The sequence below is a fragment of the Drosophila eugracilis genome, unplaced genomic scaffold, assembly GCF_018153835.1.
Source record: "Drosophila eugracilis isolate 14026-0451.02 unplaced genomic scaffold, ASM1815383v1 contig_2154, whole genome shotgun sequence".
Taxonomy (NCBI): domain Eukaryota; kingdom Metazoa; phylum Arthropoda; class Insecta; order Diptera; family Drosophilidae; genus Drosophila; species Drosophila eugracilis.
Window position 1 is genome coordinate 8,515,061 of NW_024573038.1, and position 16,969 is coordinate 8,532,029.

The following is a 16,969-nucleotide window of genomic DNA, read 5'->3' on the forward strand; positions in this document are numbered from 1 at the left end:
CTTTTCTATTCGCTGGGGACGCCACTGTGACTTAAGAGTCGGTTGAAAAAAATACCATTGCATACTTTTAGCTGCCGGGCTCTAATGGTTAGCCCTATATTTCTGCTATGATTTTTGTTTTGCCGCTACTTTTTGCCAAGATTTTCCCGGCTTCTGATATGTTCTCTATGTTTTTTTTTTTCGGCTGTCTGGAATTTTCAACCCTTAGGCCGCCGGCACACACATTCGCATAGAAACACCCCTACACAAAGGAAAACCTCGGGGACACCACACGAATAGAGAGACACACGTGCATTGTAGCTGAGGGTGTTTTCGGTCTGGCTCATATGCATATCGACGGACGGGCTTACAGACCATTTCCTTAATGAACTAGAAAATATTGACCTAATATGCATAACTAAAAGGTTCTTAATAAGTTGTCAGCCGGGGGGGTGGGTACGCTAAATAAATACTAATATTATTTTCATGGTTGTTTTGCTTGATTTTAATTGACTTTTACTGTCTACTAAGCAATTCTTATTTGATATTTAATATTATTTATGGGGCAGAAAAACTGGTAAATAAATTAAAGGTTTTCCCACGCAGAAGTCTGGGAAAATCAGGCTAATATTATTCCAGGAATCTATAGGATCTGAAATTTCTCATTGGTCCAGTTTCTTGCCCACTTTTAAGCTTAAATATTATTAAATAAATCTAATTTTATAACTATTACAACTTAACTTAGGTTAAATCTACTTAATTTTCCAGGTGTCCGGATTAAAATGTAATATTTTTACACCTTTTTGGTTATTTTTATTTCATTTCTGCCATTTAGTACTGCATTTTGTAATCTCTACTAACCTCCCTCACTAACCTCCCTCCCTAACCTCCCCCAAATGGTAATTACTTAATTCCTAAGCCAGGTGCAACTACCTAAAAAAAGACAACAAACAAACAAACTTTTTTCTAACTGTCTCTCATAACAGCTGCAATGGCTTACAGGAACTCAATGGGCTCTGCAACTTGCGGGGCAGGAGGAGGATATAAATCCAGAAACAGTTGCCACCCAAAGACAGCTGTTTTGGCCAGGACCCAGAGTGCCAATTAAATTTAATTTAAGGCGACATTTGACGGCAGCCACTCACAGTTGCATTTGTCTTCAGCCACAAGAACGACGATGTTGATGATGATGATGATGTTGGTGATGCTCTCGAAACGAGCCACAAATCGCGGCAGATATACCATATGCGATCAGAGGAGATGTGGCACATCGATGGGGCTATTTTCGATGGTACCGATTAGCCTATTGGCCGAGTGAAAATCATTTAACTTTAACCCTTTGCAGGGCGGCGTGTGCCTGAAAGGGGAGTTGGAGGGAAAAACATTGTTGGGGAATTGGAATTGCTCTGCTCTGCTCGTGCTGTCTATTTTTGGTTGGTGGCCATTCGGTATGCTCGCGAAAAGCCAGAGACATCGGGTCGATCCCCCAACGGACGATCCGGCGTAGCACAGATTCCGCCGCTCTTGCCTTACTCAGTAGAAAATCATTGGCCGCGCAAATCGCACGGATGCGGGCGGGCCCAAAAAGCAATCCAAGAGATACCGAAAGATCACTCACAAGAGTAGCTACGAGAGAAAAGGTGGAAATAAGAAAAAGACATACTCCAAATCGTTTCGGAATCGGCAGACTGGGAAATACGCAAAATTGATGGTTAAAATAAATAAATAAATGAGTTTTCGGTCGGTCGCGTCGAAAGTGCAGTGCGCGTTTTGTGATGCCTCAAAAGCATAAGATACAAAAATCAGTGAAAATTATTTCAAAAATAACCCGCAGCAACCTGGAGAAAACTCATTAATTTTCCACAAAAAACTCTCATACCCATCGCAAAAGGAAAAATCATAAAAATAAAAACAAATGCAAAATTCAGCGCGGGACTGTAATTTTAAACGCATTTCTTGCGCTTGTTTTGACATTGAAATGAAACAACAATAACAATCGGATAATTAAAACGGAGAAAATACACGCCAACGGATATATACACCTGCCCGCCGTAACAACAGAAATAAAAAGAAATATATATATCTATCTTAACTGGGAAATTGGTGAAAAGTCAGGTAATACGAGAGAAGATGACCACGAGAGGCATACGACGCAAGAAGTCCACGTTGACGGAGTTGAAAATTGCCGTGATCGGGGCGCCCATTGTCGGGAAGAGCGGTAAGAATCGAAATACCATGAAAGCCAAGTGCTTCCACAACAATCGCATACGATCTATACAAATCCGAGGAATAGCAGACGGGTATCCGATAGATACTTTGGTTAGCAGCAGTGGCATGGATATGGATGCCGAGCAACAACAGCAAATTAGTTGAGCAATCGCCGATTCGTGTATATTTAGACTTTTGTTTGTTTTGTTTATAAAGTGGCAGCATACATATACAGATGCAGATATCCCCAATTCCCCAATTTTCCCCCCGAAAAGACCAATACTCCCATACATACATCTATGTCCATGTGTATCTGTGTGAGGCGGCTGCTGGCACTTTGGCATCGCCTGCCGCTTTAATCGCCTTCCAACGTTTGATTTGACAAGCGGCTCTGGTTAAAAGACCAGGCCATACTCTAATTTATCACGACCCATGAGCACATCGCTTAGTACACTGGGAGAAATGAGATATAGGTGTGTTTTTTGTCATTAAAAAGGGTTAAAGAAGGGGGTTAAACCCATTAACTCTCTCTCTCTATCTTAACCCTTTCTAAATCTGATAAGTCCTTGATCAAACTATGAGAATTTTTTTAATAAAATATAAAAATAAATTACACCTTCTTACACTTCTTTTTAAGCATATGGAATTTTTCAAAATTAATAAAACCAACATTTAAATCTTCAAATATTTATCTTACTTTTGTTTAACAATTCATTTTGTTAAGAAAATTAAATCAAAACAATATAAATTGCATCTTTCAAAGTAAACATAAAAAAAAAATAATATATTTCCCTCAGTGTATAGGTTCAAATCGTATATAGATACTCGAAAGATCACAGATCATTGGCTGCAGAGATGTTGCACATTTCTTCGTTGCAAACGGACTTAGCATAAATTGATGTTCCCTGTCAGGCATCACGTATGCCGGGAAGCCCCAAAATATATATAATTTGTAACATTTTGTTGGGCCCACTTCCAAGGGCTGATACTAATGATGATGATGGGCTTTAGTCGGGGAAATTTATTCGCTGTCAACTTTAGGTAACCCAGGCGTAGTTTATGTCCCTGGCGGGAAATAATTTTTCCTTCTGATCAGCCACTCAATATTACTAATATCAGAAAATCTAAAATGCTTTTTAATCCTAAATTAATCTAAAAAAAATGTACAAATTTTTCTGCCAAATCTTATGATTTTACTCTGGGAAACCCCAAAATAATTTTCATTTGTAGCATTTTGTTCGACCTCCCCCCCCAACCATGATAGCTTTAGCTGGGGAAATTTATTCCGGCTGTCAACTTCGGGTTACACCTGCGTGCTATATGTCCGCGGTCACAAATAATTTTGAGTGCAAATAGAAAAAGAGAAAACCAACGGGGCCGAAGATCGTGTGGACAGTGGAGCCGGATGAAATATGACTAGAAAATATGCTCCACTAATAAATATATTGCGGATGAAAAACTAAGAAAAAAAGAAGAGGCTAGATGTCAGTCAGTTCCACAGACTAGGTGTGGCTTTTGTGACAAACGAATGAGCTACGTCTAGTTGGGTTATGGATGAGGATAAAGTTGAAAGACTTTTGCCTTAGATATAGTTTATTCTTTTACAATTTGAAACTTTTCTAAAGACAACTTCAAAGATCAATCTTAAAAGGCTGATACAAATAATTTATATACTCACAAGAAAATCCTCTCAAAAGCTAAACTATATTTTCCTGGCCCATAAAAGCAAGTGGAATTCCTCCTCCAATTGCTACTAACATACAGAATGGCAAAAAATATATGTTTAATAAATTTATTGCCACATATTTTAATGTCACTCCGCCGCAATCACCCACCAAAGACCGGGGGAAAATATTTAATTCAACTGCGGAACTGGGACTGGGACTGTGTCTGTGCTTCTGTCTATGTCTATGAATGCGGTGGGGCAATTAAATCGCCCACATTCACATCTACCGCCCACCGCCCGTCGGAAAATTCACCGTGCACCCGCACATACGCACTTGGCCATATAGCCATATAGATATATAGATCTAGACGCGATCGGTGAGCCCAGCGGGCGGAGAAGACGCCATCGCCATCGCCATCGCCATCACCATTGCCATTCTGGCGTCGTGCGTCGAAGAATTTAAACGTTGACCTCGCGGAAAATAAAAAAGAGAATTCGGAAAACATAAATTTTGAGGGAAAAGCACAGGCCGAATGTATGCGGTGTTGGTAAAATAAATGATGAAAATGTCATTAAAAAGTCGCGAGGCAACCAAGGCAACCGCTAGCCATACAAAAAACTCACACGCGAAAGCCTAGAAAAGCATTAAATACAGTTAAGCCTCACTAAATCAGATTTGAAAGCGTTTTCATGAAATAAAATTAATGTTTTTTGAGATAAAACGTAATTAATAGCCTGGTAGAACATTAGTTTTTAGTATTTGGTTGGGAGACTTAAAAGGATTTTTAAGCTATGGGAATTTCTTACTAGAGATAGTAGTTCCCTAACTAAAAGCTCCACTGTATATTCTTAACATTGTCATACCAGTTTGAAGTGGCGCCTGAGGTTTCAGTTCCCAGAGCTACTTCTGTTGTTTTAGCTTAGCCGCGAGTTCAAAGGACTTGCATAGGAAATGACCAAAGACCGAAACCAGGACGAACTTCACCCTCTTGACAGGACACGAGGCCTACGAACGACGATGTTTGTTGGCCCGAGACACGCAACTTTAGGGCTCAGCGTTTTGTTGCCGGGCAGCCGATTCCGGGTTTATTAACCCCACAACGCGCATTTTGCCACCTGCCTGGGCTGCCTGGGTGCTCCTGCATTTTGTCCCTGCAATACATTTTGGCAGTCCTGCCAGGACAACTCGTACTTCACGCTCGCTTAAGTGCTGACCCAGATCCAGGTCGAGGGTGGCTCGAGACTTGAGGGCGTTACCCTGGTTTACACCTGATCATGGTGATAACTCAGACGGCAATAAATTAAATTCATGTTAAGTAAATGGTTTTGGTTATTTAATTTAATTGCAGCCCTAATTGTGCGTTTCTTGACCAAACGCTACATCGGGGAGTACGATCATCAGACTGAGAATCGCTACAAGCACGAGGCGATGGTGGATGGCGAACCGGTGCTCTTCGAAATACTAGACACATGTCCCAAGGTGGGTTAAGTGCATTAATAAATCTTACATATAATATTAATTAAAATAATCAATCTTACCAGGCGGAGGACGAATACCCAAATGCCGCTGAGCTTGTCCAATGGGCCGATGGTCTCCTTCTAGTCTACTCCATAACAGATCGTAAAAGTTTCAGCTATATACGTCGTGCCAAATCCCATCTTCAGTCCGATACTCCCGTCCAGCTGTGTGCCAACAAGGTGGACATGGTGCACTTGCGCCAGGTGAGCCGCGACGAGGGCGAAATCCTGGCCAAGGACTTCGAGTGCAAGTTCAGTGAAGTGTCCGCCGCCGACCATGTGGACCAGGTGGCCGAAGTCTTCAACGAGCTGTGCAAGGAGGTGCTGGCCTCCAAGCGCAAATCCAAGCAGAGTCTGCTCGAAAGGATGCTAGGCGGAGCACGTCCCTATAGCCGAGGGAAGAGCGACAGCAATTTGCCAAAAGACTGATAGCCGGTGATGATGATGATGCGATTTTTATGTAAATATAAATAAATGTAAATTTTTCTAAAGTCAAAAAGGGTTTTTAATGTGTTTTTATTGGAAATACTTAAAGATTATATATTTAAGATTTTGTAAACATTTTTTAAATATTTAAATATATTTGTTTTTATAATTTCTAAGCATTTTAAATTAAATTTAGTGATTTTATGCACAGGAAAAGGAACAGCGTTTTATAGCAGTTAGCTTTGGAGAGCGTTCAAGCACTAACAAAAAGCTTGATGAAATTGTTTTACATCAAACGAGTTTATTTTACATTAGACAAGTGGCGCCACCACTAGCTTTGGTTGAGTATATGTAAAATGTAAAGGTAAAATACAAGAGTAGTGGAAGTCGGAAGTACAGGCTTTCGGTTAAGTGCGAGATTTTCCAGGAAAAGCAATATTTCCATTCGTGAGTCCAAGGGGATCAAGTATATATGAAAAATATGAATATTTCTCTCCTCTTTTGCAAGGCGTTACCATACTCAGGAAGTGTAAAGTGGCTATTCTTTAGGATTGATCCTCTTAACGAACTTATTGGCAGCGATGGAGGTTAAACACCTTTACAAACTTATATGTTATCATCTTAAAACACATCATTAAAAAGTGTTCATCACACCACTTAGCAGATATATTCCCTAACCCATTACCCGACCTTTGGCATCTTCCCCAGCATTGAGCAAACTTCCGCTTTGGGTCTGGCGTGTGCACGACTTTTAATTAGCCAAAGTCAACAAGTGGCCCAGTGAAGCGTGTAAATCTACTTAAGACTTTCAGTTCCAGACCCCATAGTTAGCTGCAGCTCACGCTCTCGAAGAAGATGAGATGAGACTGGCAAACAGATCACTTTGGAGACTGTTGACATTGCGTCAGCTCTCTTTCTGCGTATCAGCGACTGTTACCCGATTTGTTTGTCCAGTTAAAGCCATAATATTGACAATGGTCAACAATGATGCGCAGAATGGGGGAGCCAAAAGTTAAGATGGGCAATCGCGTGCCGAGAGTGTGCAATCATTATCGCTCATACGCCCCGCTGTCCATCTGGCTGAATGAATCAAAAACGCCAGACAAGGCGGCTGCCTGGCAACCGCTAATATGAAATTTTATTCACGATTTTCTTGCAATTGTTTAACAACAACATTGACGGCTTTTGGCATGAAATCTCACAGGTTTTCTCCACCTACCTTTAGTACTTATTATCTTTGCAGTTTTGCTTAATTAGTTTCGCATTTAAAATTCTAATTTTAATTTATGATCGAAAGTGGTCTTGGTATCTGGGGCCCTTAGCTACTGAAGCAGCACTTATCTGGGCCAGGTGCCATATTCCGTATTCTAAACTATTTAGCAATCGCGCAGCTGGCCAACGTGGACGTAATTGTCTAGCCAATTGGTGCTGTAATAGTTTTTAATTATGGTCCCCGTGACATTACCTGTTCTAAAGGGAGACTTTGCATGCCCCGCAGAAAACCAGATGGTATATGGATTAGTGGGTCTTGGAATGTCTTTAAACAAGAACATAAATTAAAGGTTAAGGCAATCATAATAATAAAGATTCTAATAAAGACATACCTAAGACTCTTAAACATCAATCTGATATGAGCTAAGAAAGTGTGCCAGTTCGTAGGTCTTCCCCTTAACAAATCCCTGGAAAACTATTAATTTCCCTTGGGGAAATTTTAAGTAACATTACAAACATTTTATCTATAAATATCGCATTTATTTATGGATGCAACTCTCACGCCCCTAAATATTCATTAGACCAGCTGTTCGATCAGTGAATATGCAAATGAAGGGGTTCTACGACCCAAACCCCCCGGCCCATCCCCTGGAAACTTGAGATTGCCGGGGTTGGCGGGGAACCCGTTTCCATACTCTAATTAGCCCGAGAGCTATTGCGATTATAAATGCTCGATCATTTAAATTAGAACCGGCCAACAGGTGCGCCTCGGGCCAAAGCCCCGCGTAGTTGGCAGTGGGCTGGCTAACGGTTTGGCTGCAGATATTCACACCTCCAGCTCTTCTAGCAGCAGCAACAGCAGCAGCTAAGTATGAGACTAGATTTAGTATCGTTTTGAAAAGTTCAAGACTCGCGTTTCGATTGCAATTAAATTGGCTTGAAATGGCGGCCAGAATGCCAAAGCCAAATGCAGAATTTGGCCATGCCAGTATGTAAGTCATTGACTTTGATATTCGATTAGCCAAAGCCAAATATCAGAGATACGAGTACCGAATACTGGTAATAGCAATAATGGCCACATAGACATGTTCTAGTTAATTCCTTTGGCTACTGTCAAAGCCAAGCTCCAGCTAACCTTGGCTTTTGTATTTTGGGTTTTTATCGCGGTTTTAATTAGCCAAATTTGAAATGTTGGCGGCGGCTGTAAATGAAACGTGTTTCGCTCTTTGAGCTCTGCGCACTGCCACTGCCAGTGCCTTAATTCTTGTTTTTATTTTGATTTTTATTTTCTTCTTGGCAGTGTAAAACCGAAAAACAGAACGAGAAAAAAACTTAAACTTAAACAATTAATGAAAAGTGTTTAATTGCAAAGTGCATTGGGCTTCCGGCAATTATCTCGCCGTTGTCGGTTCAACAAACCCGCGTCAGCCTCGCGTTTCCTGCAACCCTAACCCATTTGCTCAGTGGCCTTGACAGAAGACCATAAGAACCTTATTCCTAACTGACCAGCGGCACGTACTCCACCTGGTTACCTGGCAAATCGAAATCAAGTGCAAATGTTTGCCCACGCTAAGTAACTAAGCCAGCTAGCTGGCTTTTAAGCCTGACCCAAATCAGTCGGACAATTACCCGATTACAGCCACAACAACAAAAGGCAACTTAACTTGATAAATGCCCAACCTTAGCTCTAGCTAAACTTCGCTGCCAATTCATATTTTTTTAGTATCAAGTAATAGCCATAATGGAGATATATCAGCAATTGTCATTAACTACTATAGTTTACTAAGTACCCCAATGGGTATATCGAAGCAGGCGATTTGTTAGGCAATTCCCAGCATTTTTCTTTTCAATTATCAAACTTTAAGTTCAGGTTTCAGCCTAAGGGCTGCTCAAATTATTAGGCCACTTCATCCAGGGTTTATTATTATAATATCAAGTACTTAATATTGGTCAGTTAACTCAAGTTCAGGTTATAAATTAGCCAGGTTAACTGCCATTTTAGAGAATGATTATAATCATATCAATAAACTACTTGTTTTGGTTCTTAACTTAAGTTCAAGTTCGTGATAAAACCTATGAGCCAACCTTGAATCTAGTACACCTGCAAGAGCTTCTAGTCATTACAGTTTTAATTATTAATTAGCTAATATATCTCACATAAATTCTATGACATTAACCCATGGGAATTCCCAAGACTTTATCTATAAATTAGCTCACACCAAGTGTGGAAACTAATCAAACCAATATTTATTTCAGAAATCTACATATTCATTGAAAACTCATCAATCCCATGAAATGGCCTTCTAAAAGACCCTTAAGTTGACATCTTAGATTGGACATTAAAATAAAAATAACATTTAGTCAAAGGCAAAGTAAACTTTAAACACCTGCAAAAGGGTTCTGGAAGCTCAGTTACTAGGCAAATCCCAAGCCCTGAATCTGAGCACACCTGCGAGGGCATTCCAGCTTCGATACATCTGTCCCTTATAGTTTTGATTTGATATTAATATCATTATAATTGGACGACAACGTGGGCGTTCCCACGAGTCCGTGTCCCCTCCATATCGCCTACATCCGATCGTCAGTTGCTAATTGTCGCTGTTGCTAGTCGAAGCTATTAGCACATTCAATTTCGATTCACACAGCCAATTATTATATCACAATAAAGTCGGACTCGTACTCGTACTCGTATGGGTACGTATTGTAATTGGCAAATGATAAATCCGTTCAGGTGTTATTTATTTATCGCTGATTTTCTTGCTTTTGTTGTAAGAAACTGAGGTAGGTCATGTTTCTGAAAACAGCTGTCAGCTTTTGATAATCACAAAATTAATTGAAATACTTTACATGCTAGTTAAATATTAATCAAAATCACAAATACCAAAAATTAGACAGATAAAATGAATAAAAAATAGTTGGGAAAGAAATGTTCTGCTGTTGCGATTATAGCCTGCTCGTGTGTAATTAAGACTAATTACTAAAGCTGGCTAATTAAAATAAATTGGCATAGGTTGGGGAATAGAATCAAAATATTTCCATCAGAGGCCCCTTTCCATTCGTTGTTAATCATGACTACAGGATCTCTCTAAAAAGTCAAGGTGTGCAAAAAAAAAAAAGAAAAATAGAAAACCAAAACCTTGGCTGGGGGCGTTAAGTTAAGTGCCAACTAGCCCCACCCAGAAACTTAGTTCCTTTTCAAGTTTAAACGGTTTCAACTTTATTTATATAATAGTGAATAAATATACACATAGAGAGAGAGATATCTGCACGTTTTTCTTACTTATAATATTTCTTGCATTTTTTTTTCAGAACAATAATACTTGGCTGGGGGACCAACTGCTCTTTAACTTGAAGATATATATATATATCTATATATATGCGATTATAATTAGTTATTAGTTTGGCTAATTGCTTGCAGAAATGTTAACACTTGGCTGGCTTTCGATCTAATTGCAACTACATCGAACATTAACAATAAAATTCCACGCTACGTTAACTTTTAAATATGTAATATTCTTGATCCCAATGCTGAGTCTTGAAAATGTTTTCATTTTAATTAGTTTATAATGGTTTAGATATATATAGTAGATCAAGGTTATATGTTTATTTTATATATTTCAAACAAAGTTCTTAAATATTTTGTATATATATTTGATTTTACTATACTTTGTCTCTGTTTTTTAAAATACTTTTCCCTTCCATCACTCTCTTTACATTTTCTTTACATTTTGTAAATTAAAATTTTGTAAAGTTGAAAATTCCCTTTTCATGTCATTAATTTTGTTCCCTAAACAGAATCAGACTTTAGAGTTGCCAATTGCCAAAGAAGAAGAAGAAAGAAATGTAAACCAAAGAAGAAACCAAAGAGTAATTATTTTTCAATTGCATTTTTAATTTTATTAATACACAAAACTTAAATAAAATAATAATGTTTAAACTCTACATACCTACAATACAATACGTAATAGTCATAAGCATAATAATAGATAATAATAATAATAATAATAGTACACAATAGTAATATTGTCGTTTACAGTTATTGTACAATGTAAGAAAATTCTCTTTTGTTTTGTTTTTTTTGTTCTTTTTTTTTTTTTGCCATTTCATATTGATCTTTTCCATTGGTTTTTCCTGTTTGTTCGTTTTGATTGATTTGATTTTCTTTTTGTTTTTTTTTTTCGAAACTAATCTCTCTTTTGAAATGAATAATTTTCAATATCGGTCCTACTATATCGCGTGTCTATATAGTCTAGGTAAATATTGTGAGAGAGACAAAAAGATGATGATGATTAATAATAATACAAAAACATTTTGCGTCTGAGTATACAATCGGTTTTTTGTGTGGTACTTTTCTGCCTACTAAGTGCGGATGTAGATGAACTTTGCTTTCCCAGCTCTCGGCTTCACTTCACTTAATTCGCTTTGCTTGGCTTTGTTTTCACATCACTTAAACGTCTAACGATTTTTTGGTCCAATAATAGTTGCGGTGATAAATATGCGGGTCGCGGAGGGGGTGGTGTTTCGGGTGATCAAATAATAAATATGCATTATTTTCGTTTTTTACTCTTTACCGAGATGAGAAAATAGAACTTTTGAATGATAATAAAATAAAAAGTTAAACAAAAAACAATAAAAAACAAAAAAAATCAAAAATAATGCGCGATGCCTTAAGTTTTTTCGTTTTAAGGACTACGTGTACGAGGGATTGTGCGGTATGTCAATTTAAAATTAATTTGTATAAATGAGACCGTTGCACCTGTATGTGTATATGAGAATGTAGGGGGGTGGTGGGCTGTGGGTGGTGTACTTTTTGGGCGGTGTTTTGGGTGCTTCAATATATCTTCCCTTTCCCATTTCCATCTTAGAACGGGCGTCGCAGCTTGGAGATGGCATTGGTCAAATGCAAGATTTCGGTGTTCATCTGATGGACCAAAGTCTCCAGTTTGTCGACGGAGTCCAGGACCTCGACGCGCTCGGTGTGCGGGTTGAAACGCACCTCGAAGGGACGCGACATGGTGCTGACCCAGCGACGGAACTTGTCCTTGGCATCCTCGAAACTCTCGGCCACGTAGTAGATGGGCTGATACTCCTGATCCTGGTAGGGCTGAACAGCAGTGGAGGCGGGCTCGAAGGCACGGTGCTCGCACTTGTCGCTGATGGCGTGCAGAAGCTCACCATAAGAGCTCAGAAGTCCAGCGCCGTAGGCCTTGATCTGACCGTGTTCCTTGCAGAGACCGAACTCAACAGTGAACCAGTAGACCTGCAAATATTAAAAAAGAAAATAAAAAATAAATAAATAAAAAGCAAGGGAATTATAAAATAAAAACTCCCATCAAGATCAAGAGTGATTTTTGAGAGTGGAAAATCTAAACTTTAACTTTCGATTATAAAGCAAAATATGCACTTTTTGGTATGGAAAAATCATTGAATTGCACCTTTTCTGTGTGACTTTGACAGTGACTAAACAATGATCTTGGCTGAGAGAAATAGTTATAAAAAAAAACGAGCTGTGTCATAGCCGCACTTGAGGCTAAGGTCATCGTCGTTCGTTGTTGCAACTCAATTAGAAACTCACCGTGGACAGCTTCTCGATTTCTTCGTCGGAGGCACCCAGCGAGGCCAGACCAATCTCCTGCGAGAACTGGGCAAAGCTGGGATCGGCCAGCAGCGGCATGTGACCCAGCAGCTCGTGAATGGAGTCACTATAACGAGAGAGAATAATAATAATGCTTGTTAAAAGTGTGTGGAAAATGTGTTAACATAAAGCAATTAGCCGGGTTAAATGAGCTGGCCATCCTGCCGCAGTTCCTGCAGCCAATTTGCCTGGCATACCAGGCAAAAAAGTTGCCTCGGAAAAGCGGAAAAGGAAACACCACTACCCGCCCACACAGAGGCAAAGGCAGAGGCAGGCAAATGCAATTAGGTAAGGACAAAGAGACTTTTCCCCCCTTTTGAAGTGATTTTAACCCCCTCTAGGAAAATGTATATATAAAGAGTGGATGATAGATACTTACGGTTCGGGGGTGTGGTAGGGCGAGTTGACGTGGCGCACATACTGAGTGCTCTGGAAGATGCGGAAGGCCAGAGAGGCGAGGAAGTCCCTGGCAGTCAAGAGACCGGCGGCAGGACGCAGAGAGAAGCCAGTGTTCTTGCGAAGGAAGTCAGACATCTCCTGCAACTGGGGCAGACGGTTGTCCACGAAGATCTGCTCATCCTGGAGTTTCTGGAAGGCGGCCCTGTACTCGGCACAAGCATGCTTAGGAGCCAGATCCTGAACGGTCTTGAACACCGAACGCCAGGTCTTGACCTCCACATCGGAGTACTCAATGTATGGGATCGGGTCTCCGTACTTGTAAGCGAAAGCAATCTCGGCAATCTCCTTACGACGCTGTCTGTAGACCTTGTCGGCGAATCCAGGATGGTTCATGTCCAAATCGGGCTCGTACTTGGTCATCAGATGGTTGCAGTTGTCCAGCTCAGAGGCATGCTTGGGGAACCATGGAGCCTTCACATTGATGTTGTTGTCAGCCATCAGATTCATGCTGCTGAAGGAGCCCGATTGCCTGAGCGAACGGATCAGCTGCAGCAGATTGCCACGGGTCATGTCCAATTTGATCAGGACATCATGGTCTACACCCTCCATGCGGGATTGACGCGACTCGACATGCTGGACAGCACCGTGGAAGGTCTCGATGGCCTTGAGGATGCGACCCAAAGAGGAGATGCCCTCCTTGAGACGGACCACCAAAGCGGCACTCTGCATGGCAGCCTCGGCTTCCGGGGACTCCGAAGCGGCATTGGCCAACAGAATCTCGTCCTCGGTGAGACCGTAATCTGTAAAAAGGAGAAAAAAGAACATTATGGTAAAGATGCAATCATCCAAGGCTTAGGGTCACGTAAACGATAAGCGGGCTACGTGGGCGGTTCTACTCCTTCATCAGCCTCCAATCCACCAATGCGATGGTTGCCAGGCAAACGCATTTCATACTTTTATTAAGTCGAGCGTAACAAATGAAAAAGGGAAATGCGACATTTCAACCAACGTAGACCACCCACTCAATTGTCCGTGTGGCTGGTGGCTGGTGTGGTGGCTATGTGTTGAGTGCTTTTCCTCTCCGCCCTGGCACTTTATCATATTAAGCACTTAAATCAATGTCGCACGCTTTTCAAAAGCCCCTCAGAAGTTAAGTACTACTTATGGATGGTAAAAACGACCCCTCCTGCTTACCGTTCTTGGTCGGCTGGCGTTCGCCCTCGGGCTCCTGCTCCTGCGACTGCGACTGCTCCTGCTCAACGCTCTCAAACTCAACATCTTCCTCAACTAAAAAGGCGAATGAAATAAAAAATAATAAAGAAAAAAACCCAATGAAAATCATAATCAAAATCAAATCAAAGATAATCAGCTTGGGCAAGGGGAAAAGGAAAAAGGGAATTGATATTAACCTCCAACATATTCGTCCTCCAAGGGCAGGTTCTCCAGATTGGCTTGCTCGTCCTGGAGCTCCACATTCTGCTCGGCAGGAATGTGCTCCTGGGCCTGCAGAATGCAATCCTCCAGAGAATCGTCTTTAAAATTAAGAAATAATAAAGAAAAGAAATCATAAATAAATGGGGAAAAATCATAAAAACTAAAAACTAAAACAAAATTCAATTTACAAAAAGCAAGAATTTAACTTCATTTCTTAAAGATTTTCAAGCAACCACTTGTAGAGCAAAATTTAAACCCAATTTCAAGCTACTTTAAAATGTTTTCTAACACCCACTTGTTGGACTTTTGAGACTCACCATTTGCCTTGTTGCGGGCCTCCTCGAGGACGGTTTGTTTGGTCTGCTTGACCACCAGGGTCTCGAAACGGGCATCGTCCACCAGGCTGCGGCGGCGGGATGGATAACCATTCTGGAAGAGATTGAGACAAGGCCCTGTTAGTGACACTTTCAGGATATGCAGCGGAAATTAAACGATTGCCTTGACCTTCACAGCTCGACAGATTTTCACTCTTGGGTGGTAACTTTTTAAAGTCAAACTATTGCGCAATTTTTAATACAAAAAAAAAGAAAAAAAACTTATATAAAAATGGGACCTGTGAAAGCGTTGTTTTGAGATCTTTTCTTTGGATTTCTTGAATAGAGTTCGGGCTGAGCTATTCATGGAACTGTATTGATTGTGATTCAAAGACTCGAATGTAAATTTCGATGCGATGTCACCGATGGCCCCTTTTGAGGGCAGGTGCGAAGATAAATAATATGTGACTGAAAGCCAACGAAAATCCCCAATGCGATTCTGGCGGGGAGAAAAAAAAAAATGCAACTGGCAGACCGTTAAAGGTTGCTTTCTTGAAAGGGGGGGAAAAAAGGTTTCCATCAGTTGCAGTTTTCACTGTCGGCTTATGGGTTTTTCAGTGGGATTTGTTGTATGTTTTTTTTGGGCCAGCTCTTTGGCTGATGAAAGATGCCCAACTCATTGAATCATTTTTATTGATTTCATATTTTGTTTTGGTCGGCCAGCAGCATAAACATAAACAGAGAAGACAACGAGTCAACAACAATGAGGTGCGACTGTTTTTGACCAGGCTACTAAGTGCAGGGGCATAAAGGCAGCCACTTTCACTTATTTGTTAAATAATAACTTAACACACGACTCGTTGTGTCCGCTGCTGGCGATTTGGGCCGCCTTTCGATTTGGGCCGCCTGTTCTTAGACTTGTGTCGCTCATGTCAGTTGGCCAATAACCAAATTGGTTAAATGACTGAAACTGAAACTGAATTTGCGAAAAGAAATGCGGGAAAACACATAAATGGGCCGATTGCCCGCCCGGCCAACTGGTTTCGATTTCGATATGTTTTTTTTCTTCAAAAAACACAAAAACCTTTGGCTAGTCACGTAGACCAAAAAAATCTTGTCATTTGGATTTTTCTTTTAAATTTTTTTGATTTGGAAAATTGTTGATTTTTCTGATCTTAGACTTACCTCAATACTGTAGGATTTCTTGATGGCGAACATCTCGCGGTTCTTTTGGGCTGCTGCAACGGCCATCATTTTGTTTTGTGTGTTTTGGTTGTTTTTTTCGTATGGGGTAGTTAACAAAAATTTACGCAAAGTGTTGCCAAAAACACTTAGAATACTATTTGCTTATGTGCTTGGTTACGCTTTTCTTGTTTGATTTGCAATAAGCACTCGAAATGTGTTGACACTTTCACTGCTTATTGGCGATCTGGCTGGGTTTTTTGTTTTTTTTTTTGAAGAAACTTGGCAAGAAATACGCTCCTGGACTGAATATGTTTGCGTCTAGAATTGAGCTGGACAAGAACTATTGACTCTCGACTCTCGGATTCACGGCGGAATGATATAGATTTGAAATTTTTTGGGTTCTATATAACTTTTTGTCGATCCTTTCGCGAACTCGAAACTGATGTCGTTGAAGATGGTGATATTAAGTATTATCCTTGTCAGCTAATTGTATTACAACAAACAAAATTCAGCAAACTACTTGAGGCTGGGCACAAGTCTTTAGAGCGAATGATAGCGAATCAATGCATGCTCCAGGTCGAGTTGCCAGCGCTTAAATACCCCCAGATTCCGACGGCCAACGTTAAACGAACGTTTCGGGCCGATTGCCGACGAATCTCAAACGTTTTACGAACGCTCCAATGACTGGTTTTCGCATGACGCGGCTGTGACGTAGTTGCCCAGCTGGAGCTGGGTTAAAGCCAAGATGCCGATGCCCATGCCGATGCCGATGCCGCGATGCTGATTCCGTGGGGTTTCCTCTCACCAGAGCTGAGTGGGTCGAGAATCGCGGGGCCTGACTCGACCAAGTTCAAGTGCGGCAACAGGCTAGAACGTCGTCGCATTGGCCATGTTTTTGTTGCCTCTTGTTGACTGTGTGTGTGTTTTTTTTTTCTGTTTTCTCTTGGCTGAAAAAGTGGCGGGGTTAACCATTAGCGCGTGCGCGCGTCAGTC

At 40.7% G+C, this 16,969-nt stretch overlaps 2 protein-coding genes across 2 annotated transcripts; one reads left to right on the forward strand and one right to left on the reverse strand.

Annotated features, from left to right (window-relative positions):
* The first annotated feature begins 1,755 nt into the window (after positions 1-1,755).
* On the forward strand, positions 1,756-5,870 carry LOC108114729 (ras-related and estrogen-regulated growth inhibitor). The gene is made up of 3 exons (XM_017225837.2): positions 1,756-2,197; positions 5,203-5,333; positions 5,396-5,870. The coding sequence occupies exons 1-3, from the start codon at positions 2,110-2,112 to the stop codon at positions 5,798-5,800; spliced, it is 624 nt and encodes a 207-aa protein (XP_017081326.1). The 5' UTR covers positions 1,756-2,109; the 3' UTR covers positions 5,801-5,870.
* Positions 5,871-10,880: 5,010 nt separating this feature from the next.
* Positions 10,881-16,551, reverse strand: LOC108114490 (tyrosine 3-monooxygenase). The gene is made up of 7 exons (XM_017225510.2): positions 15,977-16,551; positions 14,795-14,906; positions 14,453-14,575; positions 14,238-14,330; positions 13,024-13,843; positions 12,585-12,711; positions 10,881-12,269 (listed from the first exon to the last, which is right to left on the reverse strand). The coding sequence occupies exons 1-7, from the start codon at positions 16,043-16,045 to the stop codon at positions 11,871-11,873; spliced, it is 1,743 nt and encodes a 580-aa protein (XP_017080999.1). The 5' UTR covers positions 16,046-16,551; the 3' UTR covers positions 10,881-11,870.
* Between the last annotated feature and the right edge of the window lie 418 nt (positions 16,552-16,969).

What these genes read in the sequence shown, in the direction of transcription:
- LOC108114729 (XM_017225837.2), top strand. Translation starts at nt 2,110, where the DNA reads ATGACCACGAGAGGCATACGACGCAAGAAGTCCACGTTGACGGAGTTG. An exon ending in GCCCATTGTCGGGAAGAGCG is followed by an intron (nt 2,198 to 5,202) that starts GTAAGAATCGAA and finishes ATTTAATTGCAG; the next exon opens with CCCTAATTGTGCGTTTCTTG. An exon ending in TACTAGACACATGTCCCAAG is followed by an intron (nt 5,334 to 5,395) that starts GTGGGTTAAGTG and finishes CAATCTTACCAG; the next exon opens with GCGGAGGACGAATACCCAAA.
- LOC108114490 (XM_017225510.2), bottom strand. Translation starts at nt 16,045, where the DNA reads ATGATGGCCGTTGCAGCAGCCCAAAAGAACCGCGAGATGTTCGCCATC. An exon ending in ACGCCAGCCGACCAAGAACG is followed by an intron (nt 13,844 to 14,237) that starts GTAAGCAGGAGG and finishes TCCTTTTTACAG; the next exon opens with ATTACGGTCTCACCGAGGAC. An exon ending in AAATCGAGAAGCTGTCCACG is followed by an intron (nt 12,270 to 12,584) that starts GTGAGTTTCTAA and finishes TAATATTTGCAG; the next exon opens with GTCTACTGGTTCACTGTTGA.